This window comes from Paroedura picta, chromosome 6, assembly GCF_049243985.1.
Source record: "Paroedura picta isolate Pp20150507F chromosome 6, Ppicta_v3.0, whole genome shotgun sequence".
NCBI classification, from domain to species: Eukaryota; Metazoa; Chordata; class Lepidosauria; order Squamata; family Gekkonidae; genus Paroedura; species Paroedura picta.
This window is the reverse complement of record NC_135374.1, coordinates 96,666,039-96,684,850: the sequence shown is the minus strand read 5'-3', so window position 1 is coordinate 96,684,850 and position 18,812 is coordinate 96,666,039. Positions and strand designations below refer to the sequence as shown.

The 18,812-nt window shown below is 42.1% G+C and overlaps 1 protein-coding gene across 1 annotated transcript; it reads right to left on the bottom strand.

The window, feature by feature from the left end:
* Positions 1–953: 953 nt before the first annotated feature.
* Positions 954–17,879, bottom strand: SLC10A2 (solute carrier family 10 member 2). The gene is made up of 6 exons (XM_077344270.1): positions 17,379–17,879; positions 13,916–14,034; positions 9,052–9,140; positions 7,764–7,939; positions 5,626–5,783; positions 954–3,100 (listed from the first exon to the last, which is right to left on the bottom strand). Exons 1-6 carry the CDS (start codon positions 17,819–17,821, stop codon positions 2,928–2,930), a joined length of 1,158 nt encoding a protein of 385 aa, XP_077200385.1. The 5' UTR covers positions 17,822–17,879; the 3' UTR covers positions 954–2,927.
* Positions 17,880–18,812: the final 933 nt, after the last annotated feature.

The window sequence follows — 18,812 nt, the reverse complement described above, 5'->3', positions numbered from 1 at the left end:
AACAAGACATTTTGAACATGCAAATAAACCAGGAAGGTTGTTAATGTATAAATTTAGAAAAAGATAGGGGGGGAAAGGGTACTGTGTTTTCCAGGTAATGACCACCAGGTAGTAAGACCGAGAGCCTCTTGTGGCGCAGAGTGGTAAGGCAGCCATCTGAAAGCTTTGCCCATGAGACTGGGAGTTCAATCCCAGCAGCCGGCTCAAGGTTGACTCAGCCTTCCATCCTTCCAAGGTCGGTAAAATGAGTACCCAGCTTGCTGGGGGGTAAACGGTAATGACTGGGGAAGGCACTGGCAAACCACCCCGTATTGAGTCTGCCATGAAAACGCTAGCGGGCGTCACCCCAAGGGTCAGATATGACTCAGTGCTTGCACAGGGGATACCTTTACCTTTACCTTTAAGACCACTACAGATAATAGATCTATTCAAAAAGGTTTTCATAGGTACTATTCTAATTTGGATAAAGGACATGACATACCATTGGCAGAAACAGAAGAATATCTTGAAAAGCAAAGGTTGTGGAAGCTATAGAGAAAACTGAATCAAGAAAAGTACCAGAACTAGATGGCCTATCAGGACTGTATTATAAACAATTTGAAGGTGAACTTGTACAACCGTTACATAATATAATGAACTCTATTCTTCAAAATGGAAAGATACCAGAGACATGGAAAGAGGCCAATATAGCATTAATACATAGGGAGGGACAAGATCCCAGTATGACTGGAAATTATCCACTTATACCATTATTGAATAATGCCTATATGTTGTTCACAATGAATTCAGCGGAAGGACTGAAAATAATCTTGGGAAACTTATCCAAAAAATTGAAGTGTTTTTTTTAACCTAAGAGACAGCTGAAAGTCAATAACAGTCCCTGATATATTAGAATATCAGGATAAACACAATGAAAAGCAAGCAGCAATATTTTTAACATAGAAAAAGCATTTGATAATTTAAATTGGTCTTTTTGGTTTAAGATTTTAGAAAGTATGAATTTTGGAGAGATGTTTTTAAATGGATAAAATAAATTTATTCTTCACAGACAGCAAGAAAAGTTGTAAATGACAATTAAACCAAACCATGTGAGATATAGTAAGGGACTATACAAGGCTTTTTATTTGACCTTTTGGAAATCTGAATAGAAACATATGACAAGATGAGAGGATAGGAAGCATTAAAATTAGTAAAGGAACTTATAAGCCTTCACAGATTATTTGGTTTTAACCTTGGCAGATATGTTAAAGAGTATAGAGGTATTAAAATTAACAAAGTAAAAACAAAAATGTTAACTAAAATATGAATATACAAGGTCAAGCAGAACTGATGAAAAGAATTGACTTTGAGACTGAAAAGAAGGTGAAATATCTGGTTATAATGTTAACAAATATGAATTGTATGTTATTTCAAAATAACTAAGTTAAAACCTGGAATGAAGTTAAAAAAGGTTTGTCAAAATGGGATAAATTGTTCTTTTGGGGAGAATGTCTTTCCCTGAATATTATTTCTTTTCCAGACAATACCCGTACTTATTTCAGATGTACCATTAAACAATGGCAAAAAGATATATAAAAATGATTAGATAAGGTAAAAAGTCATTTATTAAACGTATGATATTGCAAGATGCTAAAGAAAGAGGAGATTTGGGGTTACCAGATTTTAAAACATATTTTGCTACATGTTGTCTTGTATGGTTGAAAGAATGGATATCACTGAGAAACAAAAGGTTCATGATTTAAGGTTTGGTTGGCACAGATACTTGTGGTACGATAAAGCTAAAGTTTATGTGGACTTTAGAAATACTAGACATATGTCATGAAGGATATGGAATAAATATTAGGTTAGATTTTGTGCAAAAACACCATTGTGGATTGATTTTGAAGATTAATCTTCAAATGAGATCAGAAGCTTTTCATTGGCGACTGAACAATAATAGCTTGAAAATAGTCCCAGACCTTTGTTTTTATATATGATAGCAGCAGCGAGACTATCCTGTGCTCAGAACTAGAAAATGGTGAGAATCCTTACAGTAGAGGATTGGCTGTTGAAGATGTTGGAACTTGCAGAGATGGCTAACTTTACATTGTTGATTACAGGAAAGTCAACAACTTATTGACTTCTTGCATGAAAGGGGAAAAATGATTTAAAAATAATTTTATATCAGTAAGTAACCTTGTTATTATCTGATAAATCTAAATTATTTGGTAATTGCTTATGTCCTAGACATCTGGAAACTCAACAGTACATTGTGATGGTTTTACTTTGTCTATTCTGTATTTTTGAATCTGTTTTTCATCATATATGTTTTCCAGAACTTTTTTCTTTTTGTATTAAACTTTTAATAAAATAGTTTTAAAAAAGAACCATTAACACGTATAGTCCCACTCCTGGTAAACCCATTACGTCACTCCCAAATAACTGTTTAACCCTCATCAAGTAATTGTTTATAGGGCAAATTCATCAGCATAACCTCAGGTAGCATTTTGCCCTATATCAAGAGGCATCCTGCCCCAGTCCTATGTGTGTGTGTGTGTGTTCTCAGACCCATACATACACCCAACACGTTGTTCCCCTCCTTTCTTCTTCCATTAAATGCTGAGCATTTTGCTGCTGTCTCTACAGACCTCTCCTCGTCCAGATCAGGAAATACTGTCTTCCCCAAAGCTACGGTCTCCCTTTTCATTCCTCCTTTATTTTGTTAGTGTCATGCGTGTTTTTCAGTGCACTTTGTGTCAGTTGTACCCCCATACTTTTTGGTCAAACATCTGACTGGTTTATTTTGAGTTTCTTTAAGGGAATAAACATTGGTGGATATTCCAAGTTGTCTCCTATAAGGTATTTCCCCTGAGTTGATTAGAAGACCATCTCCTTGGGTAGCAGTAATGCATATTTTTAAAGTCAAAGTTCCAGTGAAGCCAAAGTTCTTAGATTTTCCCATTAGCCACCCCAGGTACGTGGGTTTCTGCTCCTTCCTCCTCTGACCTAAATCCTCCATTCATTGTTGAGTACGTTTGTGGCGGCAATGATTCAGGTTTGCTTTCTTCGTCAATAAAGTCTTTCTTTCGGTCGGCAAAATACCTTTTCTGTAGCAGATAGCCTAGGAATAACATGGACAGGAGTTAAGAGAGGCAAGACTGTATTCTAGTGTTAATACTGCAACAGGAACTGTATCCTGGCGTGTCAGGAGCTAGCGGTAGAGTTGATTTAGTTTATCATGGTCTCCTTTTGTTTGAACTAATTGCTTGTTAATAGTTAGGAAATGTTTTCTGAAAAGGCAATGTACATGGAATTTGAGAACAGTGATTGGTTTGTGTCCTTCACAACTGTTTACCAGGGACTCTTCCAGGTTTTGGGTCTCTATGCCTGGTAAATCACCATCTCATTCTCAATTTTGCCTATGGAAGGGGTCTCCAGGGTATAGCTCCCTACTTGTTGATCTCTAGTAAATAAACCACTAGGAGAAGGACTCTTATCTTGAGTTCACATCAGGGTTGCTATTTCCCCCTGGCTATTGGCAGGGTTTGGGGGGATAAGGTTTCTAGATTGAGGTTGGGAGACTACTGGAGATTGGAGAATGGAACCTTAAGAGGACAGGGACCTCAGTGGGCTCTAATGCCTTAGAGTCCTCCCTTCAATGCAGCCATTTTCTCCAAAAGAATTGATCTCTTCAGCCTGGAGATGAGCTGGGGATCCCAAGTCCCACCTGGAGGCTGGCATACATAATTTACATTGAGTCCAAATGAGTCCACATGAACAATAGGGCACTATGCAATGCACAGTCTGCCGTATCATATAAGGCAATTGCTGAGTTATGTTTTAAATACTGAGTAGATAATGTATTATAGGGCACTTATGTTTTCCCAATTTCCCCCTTGTTTAAATAACAGACATCTACTCAATCTTTTAACATGGTGCAGACTAAATGAATCAGCCAAATGGAACAGCGAAAGAAGCTCTTAAGGTAACCTTTGTGAAAAGGTGGTACATCCTATTTGTATATACTGTCTGTTGGACATGCATACAAGTATAGCAAAGGAAACTAGCTTTTTTAAATTGGAATATAGAGAAGTTGAATAGACCCTGACTCAGTGATAAAGCATTGGCTTGGCATTCAGAAGGTCCTAGGTTGAATCCCCAGTTTCTCCAGGCAAAAGAATCATTTGGTAGGTGTTGTGAAAGACCTCTACCTGAGATCCTGGTCTTCTCCTGCCATTCATAGATAATAACAACCAAAACAGATCAAGTGTCTGATTTAGCATCATATGTTCATTTATAGGATCTAGAATCCAGTTTGCACAGCCAGTAGCCATGCAGGTTGGGATTGGGAAGGATCAGGACAGACTTTGCGTGGAAGTTGTGAAGCTCAATGAATACTCCTGGGGTCCTGCCATCTCCAGCTAAGAGGATCACTTGGTCAATGATAAAGACTTTGACCTTAGATCCTGGAGAGCTGCTGTCAGTCTGAGTACTGATCCTGATGGACCAATGGCCTGATTTAATACAGTACCCAAAGTATGTAAACATGAAGAAAGAAAAAAGGTAGAGGTCCTTGCAGCAAGGAAAAACAAGCAAACATGAAGTCAGGACCTCTTGGCTTTTGTACAAGGTTGCATAATTGTGGAGATATTATTGACAAACGTAACAGATATTGTTATTTTTTCTTCTCCTGTGATATGACATTTGTGCTCTCTGGATAATTTGTATTGGGCTATTTCTGCCAGACGTAATACACATTTTTACTTTTTGAAATACATGTGTGTGTGTGTGTATGGGTGATACTATCCTATGTCAGACATAATTATGTGATCATATGTATATTTGTTAATATTTTACTTGCATTTTGCTTATTGGAGGTCTTGACTTCATATTTCATATTTCATGGTTCAATTAAGGATGCTGTTGGGGTTGGGGGAACTCTTGCTTTGGAGATTTCATAAAGCAAGAGAAAATCCCCTACAAAACAGCTGCTTTTGCAGTGGTCCTTGCCCCTCTGGACCTCCCCATCACTCCCCCTTAGACTTACAGGGACCAGGAAGAGCATCCTGACACACTGATGTCACTTGGAAGTGATGGTGGCATGCTGTGGGGGTGACACTCCATGTTTGGGGCAGAATATGGTTTGAGGGTGATTTTTTTTTTACTATAGAGTTTCCTCAAAATTCAGAGTGTCACCTTTGACATCTTCAATGTGCTGATGATGTTTCCAGGTGATATCAGCATGTTGAATGCTCTTCTGAGTTCAGGTAAGGGCAGGGGGGAGCTCCTGGCGTTCAACCCCTTCCCTGCTTACAGCGTGGCGACGTCAGCCAAACCCAAATTCAGTATAAAGTAGCTTCATAGATTCATGAAAACTAATTTTGAGGTATCCTGTATGCTGCATTTGGCCCTTCTGCTTCACCAAGTGGTCTTTTTTCTGGTTTGCAAAAGCACAGTATCATTTGGACTACTGATAGACTTTTTCATTAATTCATGGTCGAAACTGGACAGTCTAGCTGCTTCATTTATGGCTTTCTAACACAACATCAAGAGTTACACTTCTGTCTCCTAAAACAACAAACAAAGAATGATCTAAATATGTCCTACAATAAAAGCTTTGAAAAGGACCAGCATAATATGGCTCACCTCCCAAGAATATTCCTGCGAAAGCTAGCTGGAAAATACTGTAGATGAGTGGGAAAGTAAACATTAATTCCAGTTGTTCAGGACTGAAGGAGAGCTGCACAATTGTTGTACACAACTGAGTGTTCTGCATTCCCGTTTCCAAAGCCACTGTTCGACACCTACAAGAAATAATATATATATATATGTATACATACAAGTAATAATATACACTAAAATGTAGTGTATACATACAACACACACAATGAACCTTGGATTGGAGGCACCATTATCTCGTAATGTACTAAGTGCCTAAAATCACTAGACGTAGCCCAATAAGTTTTAAAAGACCAGTTTCCTGCCCGCAATCTAAAACTGATGGACACAATAAGGAAAGAGGGAGGAAGGGATGAAGGGGGTTGTAGTTCAATATGGTGATTCTTCTATTCCTTAGATCTACAGCAAGATGGAAATTGGTTGGAAGGCAGGCAGTGAATCCTCCATAAGAATCTAGACTCAGCTTCCTTGCCCTCAGTTGTCTTCTCACCTGCATATTGAATACTTGTCTTGGCTGTAGACGTCTTGAGAGGATGTGGGCCTACTATGTGTCATGCCAATGTGTGGTTGGCATTCTCGTTCATTGACAAACCATGGGGATATTCCGTTGCAGATAGGGCAGTAAGTGACCTTCTTGATTGTACTGTTGAGTGCAAACTGCATTGCTATCCCTAATGTGTCTTTCATGAGTGCTCACTCCAACATGCGTATATAGGCCAGAAGTAGTCAAACTGCGGCCCTCCAGATGTCCATGGCTGGCAGAGGCTCATGGGAATTGTAGTTCATGGACATCAGGCTGTTCTGCATGCTACGTGTTCAGGTTTTTTGTATCCCAGCCCTTGATGAGAGACCACTCAAACCTATGGTCCTTTCTTTGCAAATTTCTCCGTGACTGCAAAACTAACGGAATGCCTTGAAGGGGAATCATAGACTGAGTTCCCAGAACTATCCAAGCATTGAAGTAATTATTTTTCTAGTGGGAATAGTTAAGACAGATTTGCTTCTGCACTGCAGCAGGCCTTCAACTAGCACAGCATAGTTGCAATGGGGTCATAAGGAAAACCCGAGGTTATTGTTAAATATCTTAACAATATTTGCAACCGCGGAAGAACTGTTTCAGAAACTCACATGATGTTGTTTTGAAGGTGATGGCCTGAAACACCTTTTATTTGTCAGGTTCCTTGATTTGTTTTAATCATGTTGATGGAGCACAGCCCATCAACATTTGTAACTTTATCAAAATTTAAGTCTGGAGGGCCGAAGTAGAGAACTAAGGAGCAGCTCGTATTGCCTTGGATTTGGTATTTGTGCCACACATAAAAAGGCTTTGCTGTAGTTTGCAGAAGGCCAGGGGACATATGAAGTTGCCCTGCTGATCCATATCATTGTCCTCCTTAGCCCAGTGCAATGGGAATGCCACATGGTGTTGTCTGTGTGTTTTCAGAGCTGTGCTACCTGAGTTCATTGCAATTCGAGATTGGGGGACTGTCCTTGGTATCATATCTCCCCAGTGGGAAAACACAACATCTTGTAATATCATTCTCTCCTCCTTAATTTTACCCTCACCATAACAACTCTGAGAGGCCTGTTAGGCTGGAAGAGAGAATTACTAGCCCAATGGTAGATTTCAATACCAGACTCTAGTGAAACACACTCACTAACCAATACACTGTACAGGTTCTTCTTCAGGCACAGTGTATGCCATGCTACTGAACTCCAGCTCTTGTGGAACAAATAACAGAGGACTGAGGATAGAAATCTCATGAGAAGAATTAGGAGTTTCCTCAGAAAACCCATTTCCTATCATGGATTTTTTTTTTAAACTGAAGATTTCAATGGTGAGTCATTTCAGAGCTGTGATCAAAGAGGGAGCATCAGGTGTCTTGTTTAGTTAAGGAACCAGAGAGTGACCAGAAGTCATAAATAAACGTAAGCATTCTTTCTACCACAGGTAAATAGCACATGACCATTTCACGGTTAATTGAGTTCTGACGAGCTAATTGCAACTCCTAGCCTCTAAATAAGGAATTCAATTGTAGGCCTGGTTCTAATCCTTTATGACAAGGAGGAGGAAAAGGGGTTGTGAATCGGGGAGTTAAATTTACCTGTGCCAAGGCTGCCCTGCTAAGCGAGCCAGGAAAAAGCCTAATGAATAGCCAGCTGCTGGAAAGATAGTTCCAACAATCCAGAGTTGAGGAGTGATTGTCCAGGATCCTTGGTACAAAATTCCTCCCACCACAGCGATGAGGACAATGAGAATTGCACCGGTAATGGAACCAAACTAAAGGGAGAATAATAACAATGAAGTGGTTTAATGCAGTGACCTTTCAAGAGCCTCTACTCATACTTGTACTAGACGTAAAGCTCAGTGCTCCCAGGAAAGCACCAGGCACTAGGAGGCACGCCTGGATTGTGGCCTTCGTGGGTGCTGGCCACATGGCAAAAGCTTAAGTCATGGTTTCCCTCCTCCCCCTGATTCCCACTCGATCTTAAGTGGTGTAGTGGTTAAAGAGTGGCAGACTCTAATCCAGGGGTAATTAAACTGCGGCCTTCCAGATGTCCATGGACTACCACACATAACTTACTCATGAGCAAACATTCTGTGTCCCCAGAGCGCTGGCAAGATACTGTTTCTGGGTGCCTCACAGCCCCCGCCTCCAGAAGGTGCACAGAGACTGAACCAGGAAGCAACTCACTTCACCCCCTCCCCATTTTTATTTAAAGAAAAAAGAGAAATATGACATATTACATACTACATAACCAGTATTTTTCTCTATTAGATGGAGTCTCAAAGTGGCTTACATTCTCCTTTCCTTTCCTCTCCCCACAACAGACACCCTGTGAGGTGGGTGAGGCTGAGAGAGCCCTGATATCACTGCTCGGTCAGAACAGCTTTATCAGTGCTGTGGGGAGCCCAAGGTCATCCAGCTGGCTGCATATGGAGGAGCAGAGAATCAAACCTCCTAACCAGTACACCAAGCTGGCTTTTAAAAAATGCTAAAATTGACATTTAACAATACATATCTTGTTCTTTTGCATCACCTTAATATCACACACCACATACTGCATTTCCCCCCAGAATTTGCATTTTCCCCAAAGTTTGCATATACAGTTTAAAGATTGATTATCTCTTTTCATCTCAATTTTACTGTTTAAAATAACCTTAATCATCCTGAGGTTGGACAAGGGCAAATAATGAAAAATCTATTAATGGACTGCCAAACAATCCTAAACAGAATTACAAGCTTCGAAATCCACTGACTTGGAAAGTTGTGACTCTATTTAAGATTGTACTATAAATAACTGGTAAAAGTGACTTGGGACTCCACACTTATTGTGCCTTCAATTTTTAAGGAAATCTTTGAGTAGGTATTTGGGGACTTCAGCCGTTACCTTTAGTATGAGTTTAGCTTTTGCAGGCCATCGATTCTTAACGAATATTCCAAAGGTGACAGGAATTACTAGAGCTACCAGTGAAATGCCTGGAAAAAGAAAATCAGGTTACATTGGGGAGGACTGATAGGAAGATGTTCAATAGATGTTATATAGATCTTAACTTTTAAGGCCAAAAGGCAGTGGTGGCTGGAAGTGGTGGCTGTAATGTCATTGTAGCTAGGATTGATTCTGGTCCCTCAATTCTATACAAGATATTGTTCTAGTCTTACTTGTTCCCTGGTTCTCTTTTATTGTTTATCCATGTCTTCATTGACTGTTGTTTCTTTGGGTTCCTGATTTTGCAGCCACTGCATGCTTCCATCTTTTTTCCCTTTAGCCACCTCATCTCTGCTACATTCTTATCTCCCTCTCTTGTTGTATGCAGGTCGTACTATTAAGTGCCATGAAGTTTCTCCTGTCTCTTTTCTCCTCAGACACAGTCAGCTTGAATTTCTTAGCTCTTCTGGTCTTTTCTTCTAGCCTCATTCTTTATCTACCCTTACTCCACACACTTCTTGACCCATGCTTATACTCTTCCTTCAGTCTTCTTGGCTATATGCTTCTTGTCCCTTATGTAGAATCATAAGAGTTGGAAGGGAGCTCCAGGATCATGTAGTCCAACCCCCTGCAGAATGCAGGGAATTCACAGCTACTTGCCCACCCACAGTGACTCCAATTCCATGCCCAGATGATGCCCTCCCAAAACCAGAATCCCTGGTCAGTCTGGCTTGGAGGAAATCTGCATCCCAACCCCAAAATGGTGATCAACATTTCCCTGGGCATGCAAGAAAGTGCCACAAGAGCCAAGCATTGGCACAACCCCTTCTGCCCACCCACAATCTGCCTATATGTCTCTAAATGCTGTCAAGTCTCAACAGAAGGTGATCCCAGGAAGGGGTTTTGCAAGTCAGTGAGAAGCACAAGTGGTTTGCTATTGCCTTCCTCTCCTGTCTCCCTTAAGGACCTCCCTTCCAAGTACCAATCCTCCTAGCCCTGACATGGATAGGCCAGACAAGCCCAATCCTATCAAATCTCGGCAGCTAGGCAGAACTGATCTGGCTAGTGTTTGGATGGGAGACCTTCAAGGATTCAGATGGAGTTCTTCCAAGGACCAGTAAAGGGCCATGATGTAGAAATGGGCAATGGCAAACCACTTTTGAACATCCCTTGCCTGGCTGCCAGGCATGCCTTTGTTCTCCTGTTTACACTCCATACACTGTATGATGAATAAATAATACCAACCCTCCTTGGCTACTGAGGCCTGATGAAATTTGGCTGTACTATGCTGCCTTCCCTCCCCAACTCCTCTCAGCTTTCCCTGTGTTATGGACTCTATCATCATTCTCTGCCTGACTCTGAGAAATTATTATTCCAGCCAAACAAATTTCTTTTCCTCCCAGGAGCTGGAGTGTAAACTGTTGAGTTTTATAAGTAATTGATCATTGTATATTTCTACACTACCTATCAGCATCCGAGGCTCCACAATGAGGTGCAATCCCAAATCTTTTCCCCAAAGATTTCCAGTTAAATGCATATGTCTGTGGTCCATGATGCCAAGGTTAAAAGATATCCATGAATGCCCTTGAGGTTTTGTATGCAATATTCTTCAGCAAGTAGTTCCCTCTCTGGCTAGCTATAAATGGTACACATTGGCTTGGATCCCACAAAAAAATCTGCTGACAGAAGGATCTCCATCACTGGAGCATGACTTTCTCATGTCTCTCTTCTCCCACTGCAGCCACAAATGTGATTCCTAGGGGATAGGAGAGGCCCAAGAACGGTAAGAAAGAGGAACTAGAAGTTTGCCATGGGAAGGAAGGAATCAGCAAAAATTGCCTTTCCTTCTATCTGCAAAAATTGCACAGCATCTTTTGCACATTTTGTTCTGGTCTCTGTGTTCTCTGTCTGTGTGGGCTGAATCTCTTTATGCATCTGGCAGGAGGCCATATGAGTACAGGAAGCAACTTAATATTGTCTGCATTGACCCAGAGAATTTCTTCAGGGCTAGACTGAAATGCTTTCATATCACCTACTATCTGATTAGCAATTTCTATACTGCCCCTCCCAGTATTATCCATGGTTCCTCTATATATTTGTGAAACAGCCTGGGGGGTGGAATGTGTCTGGCTGTCCAAGTTGGAATAGGGCCAAACAGAGTACAGCCAGCTTTGGCTCTGCCCCTGCAGCTCTCACTATCTGTCCCTGGACTCTTTGCTCCCAGATGCGCCTCAGTGCCTGGAGCCAGCAACAGGTAAGGGGAGAGGGCCCCGGGCAAAAGGTCATGGTGGAGGGCCTGCTAACAAGGGCCTCCTGGCCTGCTGACTGCCTGCTAAGGAGCTCTGTCCCCTCCCTGCTAATGAGTTTGCCAGCCCCCACTCACCCCACAATCTGGCTGTGAGATGCGGCCCAAAGCCACCTTAAGCTGCCTGCCTGGGGGCCCGGGGAGGGGACCCTTTCAAGGCCCGTTCTTAGGAATGGGCTTTGAAGCTAGTCATTTAATAAAACATGGATAATATGGATAGCCTAAAAACAATTAAAACAGTTAAAAATTACCCTAATCCACATTAACTAAAGATTATAATTCCTGCATCCCTCCAGCCCATTTATGGGTGGGTTGTTTTTTGAGAGGGACCATTCAGCTGGTGTCATTCAGTCATCCACTGGCCCCAACCAAAAGCTTGGCAGAATAGCTCTGTCTTGCGAACCCTTCAAAACTGAGAAAGTTCCTGTAGGGCCCACCGTCTTCCAAAAGCTCATTCTACCATGGGCCAGGACCAAAAAGGCCCTGACCCTGATTGAGGCCAGACATACTTCTGCAGGACTGGGGATCATTGGTTAGTTTGTATTGGCTGAGCGCAGCATTCTTCAGTGCATATAGTCAGTTAGGTGGTCTCTCAGGTATGCTGGGCTCAGACTTTGGATGGCCTTAAAGGTTAATATCAAAACCCTGAACTTGATCTAGAATTCAACTGGGAGCCAGTGCAGTTGCTTCAGAATAGGCTAAATATGGGCCCTCCAAGGCGTTCTTGTGAGGACCTGTGCTACTGCATTCTGGACCCGTTGCAGTTTCCAGGTCAAGGACAAGGGAAGATTCACATAGAGTGAGATAAAGTAGCCTGGAAGGGATCATGGTAGCTAGATGTTCAATGACCAGGTTGCAACAGACTGGATCCATGCAATGCATGTTACCATACCACTTGAGAGCTACAATTTTTGTCTGTGCTGATGTAACGTGATGTGAAAAAGTGAAGGTGAAAAAAGGTATTCAATATCGCATATTGGAATAAAAACGAAGACAACTTCTTTATGTACCAATCCAGCTGGTACCAGAGGTCATCCATCAGGGTGACCAAAATAATCTCTGCCCTATGACTAGGTTGGAAGCTAGACTGGAATGGATCAAAGGCCAAACTTTTATCTAGGGGTCTTGTAAGTTGCTTTGTGGTGGGCCTTTCAATCGCCTTCCCCAGAAATGCAAGATGTGAGATGGGGCAGTAATTGGCCAGGTCCCACAGGTCCAATGATGGTTTCTTCCGCAGTGGCTGAACCACTGCCTCTTTTAGCACTCCCAATAGACAGGAAGAGATTTATAATTTTCTGCTGGGGACCTCCAATCCTCTTATCATTCGATTTGAATAACCAAGAAGGACAGGGGTTGAGTGGGCATCAAAGTTAGCAACCTGCCCTCTTTGGTTAATGAGAGCCTTCAAATGAATGTTCCAGTGGCAGTCAAGGGGCCTCCAGTTCACTTACTGTATCAAGAGTTTGTGAAAGGTCATGGCAAAGTGATGAAACTTTATCTACAAAATAACTTGCAAATGCTTCACAGCAAATTTCCAATTGACTAGACCTTGTGTGCCCATTCTCAAGACAAAAGTAAGAGACAAAATTACCCTAAATAATTCTTGATGCTTCATTGTGAGTCTTCCTCCATATTCATTCTAGTCATCCCGGCTCCCTTTCCCTCTCACATAACTCCACAATATCCCAAGATGCTTGGATAAGTTGGGGATGGAGAGGGCATTGGGGAGTATTGATGGCAGCCAACATCCGGCCATGCCAGTCACTGACTAAATCATCTAATGAGGCATCAGGAGGCATTGGATCCTGCAGAGTGTTCAGGAATACACCCAGATCCATAAATCTCTGTGGGCAGGCTATAATGCACCCTCTGCCTCTAGAGGGAGGTGGTTGTACACAGAGCCAGGCCTTTGGGGTGTAGTTGTATCTTTGGGGTGTAGTTGTATCTGGGGGTGGGTCAGAGATTAGGAGTACGAGCATAGCCATATGGTGCTCGACATTGAAGCTGGGGTTGAGCACTGTTAGAGAAATAATATCTCCCACCTCTTCTACTCCACTGTCTCCTCCCACCGCCATAGCTGCCATACACTCTGTTTATATGTATCCCTGAGCCTACTGAGCCTTCCCCAGTTTAATCCCTATTACCTCCTGATTGCTTGAGGTTCAGCATCCAACTCATTATCTCTGACCAGTTACTCTATAATCCCTACCTTCCAGCAACAGACTAAATAGTTATACATGTACAATATAACTTCAATATTCCATTAATCCCCACCCTACCTATCAGCCTCCATCAATGGTTCGTCCAAGTTCGAGGGAAGCAGGTAGCATCTGGGAACTTATGGGGACTTTTGAGTACAACTGAGGCATAGTCCCACCTGGAGACAGCAAGCTCTGAAGCAGTCAACCCAAAATTAAAACTAGAGATGATTTCTGCATTGCAAGCCAATAATACACTGATGGTGTAGTCTTTAGCACATGTATAAAATAACTGCAGGCGTACAATTTTGAGAAAACTTACCAATACTGTCATAGGGGATGAGGATGGAGTCATAATCTGTCCATATTTTGGTGTAAATAAGGAGACAAAGCGGCATCATCCCCATGGCCAGCAGGGTGGAACACGTTGTCATACTAATGCTGCAAGGGAATTGGGCGTGGTTATCATTGGTGTAGCAACAATAAGGCATAGTATTAGTCGCTCTGTAGCTTGAAGAATGGTCATACGATTCCTAAGTGGAGCTATACCCTTTCCTCTTTAGAAGAGCACCACGCTATAAAGAATGGCACTGTCAACCTAAAACATAAAAGTAAGAAAATAGCAGCAACCGTGACCTGAGGCGTAAAAGAGCCGATAACAAAGGCGGAGCTGCTGCTTCTGCTAAATTTCTATTCCTACAAGGGCCCATTGAAATGAACTGATCTTGTGAAAACAGAACTTTTATAAATATTCTAAGTAATTAAATTAAAAAAAAAACAGAATGTGCAGAAATCATTTGTCTTGTCCTAGCCCTAATATGTACAACCAGAAACAGTACAGTCCCTGATTGGATTCTTGGGAGTATACTGTTTCTAGTCGTACATATGTATGTAAGATCTGTTTGCACACACCATGAAATGCACATGGGATAGCGGAGAAACCTTTTGTTGTCTGAATTTTGCATCTTCCCATGCTGAATTTTAGAAGTGGTGGGAAAAGAATGCTGTTGCTAGGCTATTAGTTAATAATGGGAATATAAAACCTTGTTTCGGGAAACCTGAAAGCTTGAATAGGAAGTGATCTAATCTGAGAAATGCTGGAACAGATGTTAAACGAACACCAAGGCTGGAGCCCTGTGCATGCTTAGCTGTGAATAAAGCCAGCTAAACACAATGGGATTATTTCTGAGTAAACACACACACGTATATATTTACGTGGGAATACATCCCCTTGAACACAGAGCTGCTCGTTCCATATTAAAGATATATAGGAGTGAGCTGTAAAGGTCTCAAAAGCCCAACTGCAGTATGATACCCTTGATAATTAAAATAGATCACCAATGGGAAAAGGGACCAAAAATGAGTTAGAAGTCCCCCTCCCCTCCCCTTGGCATGTTGCTGGGAAGCAGTATCATTAATTTCAATTGTAACCCAGCCGTGAGGAAACACGAGAAAATCTAGGTGTAAAATTACCACTTTGCTCTTTCTCTGGGAACAATTAGAGCTAATAGATCTGGCATTATGGAGAAGGTTGCTTATTTATGAAATCAATATATCATCACTAAAGGCATTTTGTTTGTTCGTTCTGTGTAACCTTCACCATCCTGTTGCATGCGTATCTGCCGAATGTGATGCTGGTGGCAACGGAGAAGGAGGTGTTTAAATTACTTTTAAGAAAATAAGTCAGCTCGGGATTTGCCAGACGGGTGGGGTGGGGGGACACCCACTCTTAGAACTGGAACATGAAAGGCCACTTTCTAGCAATCAGCTTTTGCAGGCTGATTTTGTAACTTCCTCCCCAGATGGAAAGGGAAGCCCACAGAGTGAACTGCTAGCCCTTGTGGACTGCCTGTGCAATTGTTTATGCGCTTCCATGGCTCAGGATGAATTGTAGGGTTGCCAGCAGGCGCGGAAGGGGGAAAAAACCCAGACTGTCACTTTAATAGAGGATGAATATGTAGAAAACTGCAGCTGAAGCTTTTCATGGCTTGAGGGAATTAATGTCCGTATTGAGCCTCTAGTACAGGGACAAAACATATGTTCCCCAAGCGGTTGGAAGCCCTGTGAAACTGAGTGCAAGACCCTTTTTAAAATCATGAATCCGTGCCGAGCTCAGTGAATTTCAAAAGCGGCTGGAAGGTCCACCCAGTGTGGGATGAGGGAATGACGGCTAAATTAAAAAGGATACCAAACACGGTACGTGATACATGAAAGAGGTGGCGGTTGTTTTTTAATCAAAGCAGTCTAAATGAGTTGGTTTGGAGACATGGCACTGAAAAGTGGGACTTTTCCCTATGTCATTTTTTAAAAAATCTAAATTGGCTCGCACTGACGTTGCTAATTTACTCATGGGGAGAGATCATAAAGACAGTGCACAGATGCCTGAGTGCCTCTCTCCACAGGACTGTGATCCGAAAATAGTTAGGATTCCTAAGACCATGTCCCTGATCCAATCTGAACACACCTGCAATAGCTTTGATCTTATTTTTAAAAAGGAAGGAAGGTAAAGGTATTCCTGTGCAAGCACCGAGTCATGTCTGACCCTTGGGGTGACGCCCTCTAGCGTTTTCATGGCAGACTCAATACGGGGTGGTTTGCCAGTGCCTTCCCCAGTCATTGCCATTTACCCCCCAGCAAGCTGGGTACTCATTTTACCGACCTCGGAAGGATGGAAGGCTGAGTCAGCCTTGAGCCGGCTGCTGGGATTGAACTCCCAGCCTCATGGGCAGAGCTTTCAGACTGCATGTCTGCTGCCTTAACACTCTGCGCCACAAGAGGCTCTCAAAAGGAAGGAAGGAGGTCCTAATCATGAAATGTTAGTCCAAGGTCTAGTATCTCCCTCATCTCTTTGCTGCAAGATCTTTTAGCTTGTCCTTAGAAGAAAAGGGAAAAAAAACAAAAACAAAACCAGGATGCCAACAGTATGCTGTTGGGGAGAAATATTAAAATGGCAGTAAGATCTCCCCCAATTTCATTACACTTCAATGGCTCAGAGAGGGAAGTTCAGCAATGATTATTATTGCTGTCACAACGTTTTCTTTGTCTCCCCTGTTCAAATGAAGGTGAGCTGCAGTAGGTACCAAGCACACCCCAATATGTGCCCTGGCTGCTCCAGCCCAAAATGTAATCAGTAGCCAAGACATGTTCATTTATTACAGCTCTCCAGCCAGTTTGTAAATGTAGTCAGTATATGCAAATGTGCAAAAAATGAAGAAGAGTTGGTTTTTATACTCTGCTTTTCACTGCCAAAGGACTCTCAGAGCAGCTTACAATCGCCTTCCCTTTCCTCTCCCCACAACAGACACCCTGTGAGGGAGATGAGGCTGAGAGAGCTCTAATATTACTGCTCAGTCAGAACAGCTTTCTCAGTGCTGTGCTAAGCCCAAAGTCACCTAGCTGGCTGCATGTGGAGGAGCGGAGAATCAAACCCGGCTCGCCAGGATATTTAATTTATTTATTACATTTCCCTTAATTTATTTATTACATTTCCCTTCCCTTATTTCATTACTTATTTATTTATTTATTTACTTACTTATTTATTTATTAGAGTTATATACCACTGCTTTCAGCAAGCTGGGTCAGGGCAGTTTACAGCACAGAAGCCACCCCTCTTAACCACTACGCCACGCTTACTTGCATGACTAATCTTAATAGGTGATGAATTAGCAATTGATTATTTGTCGTCAGTGGCCACAATCCAGAGAACTTTACAATGTGTTGCAGTGTTTTTTATGGGCTTTTCCTTTATGATACACTGCTCTGTGAGAGAAATCAAAGGCGCTTACCTTAGGTCCATGTCTCCATCTACCCAGTAGGCTAAAATATTGGAAGCGGTTCCTCCAGGGCAACATCCCATAATGATCACAGCAACGGCTTGTATAGGAAGCACTTGGAAAGCAAATGCCAACACGAAGCCAGTGAGAGGCATAATCCCAAACTGGCAGAGGAAACCCACCATAATGCCCCAGGGCCTTTTAATGTGTCCTAAAAATTTTGGTAGCTCCACATTGCAGCCCATGGAGAACATGACCATAGCCAGCATGATGGTTAGGACCGTACTTAAAATCACGCTCAGAGTCCTGTTAAAAGAATCATCCACAGGCGCTACACAGGAGATGCCGTTACAGACAGTGGCGTTCGTGGAACAATAAGAGAAATTGAAGTTCGGCCGTGTTGTCAGAACCTTGGACATCGAAGCGTCAAATCTTTCTGTAAGGCGGTCCTGCATTTTGTAAGGCCCGCGAACGTCTGGCAAGGCTGTTGGGCTCCGTAGAAATGCTTGCGTCTCTGGGTGTCCTCTTATAATGTCAGGAGGCAATAAAGGACGAGATAATTCTTTCGCTTGGTGGCTGTCAAGGTTAAGAATTAAACCCATTGCTGAGTCACAACATTCCACCCGGACAAATGAATACGTAACACTTGTAATCAATCATTGATTCCAGAGAAACAGAAACACATGGGCTACAAGGGGAGAGCAGATAATACGTTAACATGAGAATCAACAGGAGCTTCTTAGAGCTTGTTCTTTCATGCACAATACTTGCCAGGCTGTATTATTTTCAGGCAGCCAATTTAAGAAACCTTAAAGAACATTTCCCTGTCATCGCTACCTTTTGTGCCCAAGCAAGCATTTCCAAATTAAAATGCAAGGAGGGGCTTGTCTCCCTGCCTGATACTGAGATGTCGAGGCAAAATAATTGCCTCATTTTCCATATATTTTTTAAAATCACCATGTGAATCTTGGTATATAACTTTTATTTTTTGGTACATGAGATTTATTATTGCAATTATCTTATCTGGAAGGTGATATGATTCTGCTACGTTACATAAAGACCTAGGATAACACGTTGGAATGAATGATAATCCTCTTGCTACCTGAGGAAATTGGCAATCATGTTTGACCGTCAAAAGAAGGTGGCCAAGATGTGCTTGTATTGTACCTAGTACTGTTGCAGAAGGAGCGAGGGACATGGCCTAACCCTATACCCACTGATGTAGGATTTGGTAGTATAGATATAGCCTCTGATGGCTTTTTCTTAAAACATCCAAGGGCATTTTAAAGATTTGGCATTTTCTTTCAATGTATTGTTCTGAAGGCAAGTTGGTTTTCACAGTCTGAAATGATACCCAGTCAACATACTTATTCTCTTGCTATTCTCACTCACTGCTTTTATGCTGTCAACAGCAGAGAAAACTCTCCTTTGTTTTCTTTGTGATTC